The sequence below is a fragment of the Adiantum capillus-veneris genome, chromosome 5, assembly GCF_014529385.1.
Source record: "Adiantum capillus-veneris isolate H3 chromosome 5, ASM1452938v2, whole genome shotgun sequence".
NCBI classification, from domain to species: Eukaryota; Viridiplantae; Streptophyta; class Polypodiopsida; order Polypodiales; family Pteridaceae; genus Adiantum; species Adiantum capillus-veneris.
This window is the reverse complement of record NC_140935.1, coordinates 84,652,314-84,656,440: the sequence shown is the minus strand read 5'-3', so window position 1 is coordinate 84,656,440 and position 4,127 is coordinate 84,652,314. Positions and strand designations below refer to the sequence as shown.

The window sequence follows — 4,127 nt, the reverse complement described above, 5'->3', positions numbered from 1 at the left end:
GAATCTATTCTAATGAAACGCCCACTATGTTCATGCTAATTTCCTCTACACACAAGTATTTAGGCCATTAAATGTTACAGTTCCACACATATTCAAGGGGAATTGGCATCTTGTATATACCCAATCATGGTATTTTCTGTACTAATAGAGAAACAATACATAATCTTACATTCTCCTTGGTTCATATCCTTAAATGGCTTCAATTGTTGAGGACTGGGACTCTCCTCAAGCAACATTAGTGTGTCTTCATGTTTACTTTCAATGTACTCCCAATAACCTTATTACATTAGAAATTTGGTAATTTTGAGCTTCAAAGCATGGAAGTTGTTCTTGTTTAGCTTATCACTTACAATACCATTCATTCCGTCATGGTTAGACATGTTTGCAAAAAATCAAAATTCTACACAAAGCTTGCAATGGATAGGAAATAGCTTGTATTTGTCACAACTTTAGGGCCATATATATGCCCAATACAACACTTCACACTATTATAAAATAGTTTTGAACAAGGATTTAATGTTTACGTGATCACAAAGCATTAATTAACGTTAACAACCATATAAATTGGAGTTTTTCAAAATTGGTTTCTTCCCCCTTCATCCAATTGTATAAATGCATGACTTGTCAATGTTAACAAAAGATTCACATGACCAACTAGATGTTCACTATAATGTCATTTTGAGTGGTTACGTGAATTATAAATCCCTGGTTGTGAAAACTACAACACCAATTAATTGAGCTACTTGCTACACCAAAATGAGAGATTTGGAGAAGCTCAAACCTTTGTGTTCTTCCACCAAAAGGTACTCAACCTCTATATTGAAGGTCGCAAGACTATACAGAATATCCCTTAGAATTTTCCAAAATTGGAGATCTTTGTTGATGTCTCTTAAACATCCTAGAGTGGGTGTAGTATTGATACAAGAGGGAAGACAATGGGAAAACCCTTACTCTCAACCGCTTCTTCTAAATCCTTTGCTTATCATTCATATATAGCTAGAGACAACCATGCTCTGATAGCATCTAAAGAGATGAAGAACGAGAGATCTTGAGCTCTTGCAATAAGCACACACATTCATGTGCGCACACACACACACACACATGAAGAGATCACACAATACAATCTATAGTTCATCAAGATTTCATCATAATAAATTGCACATCTAAAAAGGAAACACAAAGAATCACACACACAATAATAAGCAAGAATGAGATCAGCTTCGAGTCATGTTTTCAACGGTTTATACATCCTAATAGTTGCAAAAGGTGCCTCTTCAACTTCTCGAGGAATTTCCTATTCCAAAAATCTCAAAGGGTTAAAATGTCATTAAAGTAGCTAGTTAAACCCCAAGTTTTCGAGGCCTCTTGTAGTAATACGTTGAGAAAACCATCAAAATGTGCACCCTCAGGATTATTCTTTGTCACAAGTCTAAAGTTAGAGCCAAAAGTATGACAAGGATATGGCAAAGCACCAAGAAATGCCTACACAAGACTAGCATCTTCAATGACCTCACCAATGACCACTAGATGCTCATTGAGGTCTTTGCTATCCACAAGAAATATACCTATATCATCCTCATCGTGCATAACCTTGGGCTCTAGCTCCTTACACAAGTAAGTAATTTTTGTAAAATTTAAACATGCATACAAAGAAGCTAGTTTATGACATGCCGGTTCTGGTACTCCTAGTGTGAGAATATGTGGATTTGTGGAATACTAAACAAAAAGTTAAATAAACGCATGAGCTTGCACATCCTTGGCATCTCAGAGTGTCTGTTCACTCAACAATAGGCAAAAAAAAATTAAGAGCGGAGCTTCTAGAACCAATACCATCATCCATAGAACATATATCCATAAAACTCGGTCTGACATCATAAGCACACAACATCTTTTGAATGCCCTTTGTAACAAGGACATGTTGCATTGTGTATTCTCAAAGTGGGTAGCTATCCCCATCAAGTTTGTTCTCAGGAAATGGCATGCAAAAAACACCATTATTGCTAGCCATTGCCGATGACTGCAACTGACGTAAAAATTATCAATGTAGAGGTAAAATTATAGGAAACCAACTTTCTTATATAGCACAACCCACAATAGACTACCAAGTACCTGCTTTTCAAAAGTTTGCACTGTCAAAAAACATACACACAAGGATGAAATTGTGTAGGCGGTACTAGAAACAGAGGCCGAAATGAGAGTGGATCAAAATTTTATATCAAATCTCATACTCAAAGGTTGTTCGCCTTGCAAATGCTCACATGAAAGGGTCACCGCAATCTAAAACCATGAGCCAAAAGGGTGTTGGCGATGTTGTCCAAGATGTTGAAGCCTGCTCTTGTACACATTGTTGGAAGTACAGTTGTAGAAATGCATGAAAAAAGGAGAATATAAAGGAGAAAGCTCAAAAGCATGCAACACGGGAAGTAGTATTAGTGAAGGTGCTAATGCAATGATAAGGCTTGCTCTAGAATGATGGGCGTATATTCAAGCCATGAGAAAAAACAATCTCCTAACGAAGGAAAAAAGTGCCCCAACCATCCTAATTGTGCTCACACATAGCAGTACCATGAGATGGTAACGTTGCAACCATAGGAGACATAGGTTTTTGGCTCGTTTTTGGTGGCAAGAGGGGGGAAGGGGTTGCACACCAAGGAAGGCATTCAGATTTAGAATCCATAGGATCCTTTGTTTTAGAGCATTTGAAATGCCAAAGAATTGGCTTTTAAAGATTAAAGCCTCCCTACTTTGTGTGATAGTAACCCTCATAATTTTTCATACAAGGAGGCCTCATACATGAGCAAAATATGCGCACGCGGTCATCCACACACACACACACACACACACACACACACACACATGTAGATCGTTACATGTAGTAGAGCATGATGCTCATTGTAGTGAGTGCAATGTGACATAGACACATGAGCATACCATGGATTTTGAATACGAAAGAGTCGAGCAATACCATTTTAATCATGTAGGTAAGGTTGGAAAAGATACAATCCATAGTAGCTAGATTTTATTCAGTGTATCACGAAAACTCTTTGACTTATTGATACACTAGAAAGCTCTTTTTGGTCAGCTTCATTGCAAGTAGTCATGGTGGGAGACAAGGTATTCCTCCAATTTCTTGTAAAGGTGTGGAATAAACTCGTTGAGGATGAGGGGCACACGGGCTTGATGTTGCTCGGAGAGGGGCTCATACTCAAAGGACCAGTGCACCACGCAGGAGGCGCCAGGGACTGGACCCTCCACGATGTTGATGCATTCCTTGGCGGACTTGACAGAGCTACCCACGATCCCGCCCTCCACCATCTCCAGCCTCATCCTCAACGCCTTTGCATCCATCTCTAGCAGCTTCTGCTTCACGAGTAGCACTACATTCTCTGATTGCCTTTCCTTGGCCATGGCCTCCGCATAGCCTGCGTGCACACATGCAAGAAAAGTCCTGGTCATAAGTGAAGAAGAAGAAGTAGAAAAGTACCGGTCATAGCCAATTAGTAAGCACATTTGGGCAATCAAAGGACAGTTCTATTGAGCAAGCTGCAAAAAACAGTGCTTATTTATATTTACTGCGGTGGAGATGAATGGTGCGACTGGTGAGGCCCGGAGTGGGGTTGTCGGGAGGGCCCTCGTACGAGACGTGCGAAATGGCGTGCGGCAGAGCCTTGGGCAGGGCGTCTTTTCCCTCCTTGAAGGCCGCCTGCCACATGCGCTTCGCCGACACCCCGCACTCCACCTGCCCGCTGCACACCTCCACGCCCATCTCTCTCTCTCTCTCTCTCTCTCTCTCTCTCTCTCTCTCTCTGCGTCGCCTAGCGCTGCACTCGCTCGCTCTCGTCTGAGAATCGACCAACGCTTCCTTCACCACTTATATGGTCCACGTAGGTGCCCTGGTTTTCAAAAAGGTGGCCACCCTCGTCTCCCGCTAGGTCAAGCCCGCTGCCTCAATTTTCCAGTCTTGACAACATTCTATACGAGCAGGGATCGAGATTGATTCCAGAACGCAAAGCTTGCTTTGACCAAAGCCTATTACCCTCTCAACTTTGGATGTGCATATTACCTTCTCAATCCTGGCATTTTCTTTCTCGGATCACAATGAGCAGGATTTGAAACTGGCTCAATAG

The 4,127-nt window shown here is 41.3% G+C and overlaps 1 protein-coding gene across 1 annotated transcript; it reads right to left on the bottom strand.

The window, feature by feature from the left end:
- Window positions 1–2,954: 2,954 nt before the first annotated feature.
- On the bottom strand, window positions 2,955–3,848 carry LOC147457644 (major pollen allergen Bet v 1-G-like). Its single transcript, XM_086513627.1, has 2 exons — window positions 3,574–3,848; window positions 2,955–3,422 (listed from the first exon to the last, which is right to left on the bottom strand). Exons 1-2 carry the CDS (start codon window positions 3,764–3,766, stop codon window positions 3,085–3,087), a joined length of 531 nt encoding a protein of 176 aa, XP_086369753.1. The 5' UTR covers window positions 3,767–3,848; the 3' UTR covers window positions 2,955–3,084.
- Between the last annotated feature and the right edge of the window lie 279 nt (window positions 3,849–4,127).

Bases quoted from the DNA above. Each gene is read 5' to 3' on its own strand.
- LOC147457644 (XM_086513627.1), bottom strand. From the start codon at position 3,766: ATGGGCGTGGAGGTGTGCAGCGGGCAGGTGGAGTGCGGGGTGTCGGCG. The intron at 3,423-3,573 runs GTAAATATAAAT...GTGTGCACGCAG, and splicing joins CACCATTCATCTCCACCGCA to GCTATGCGGAGGCCATGGCC.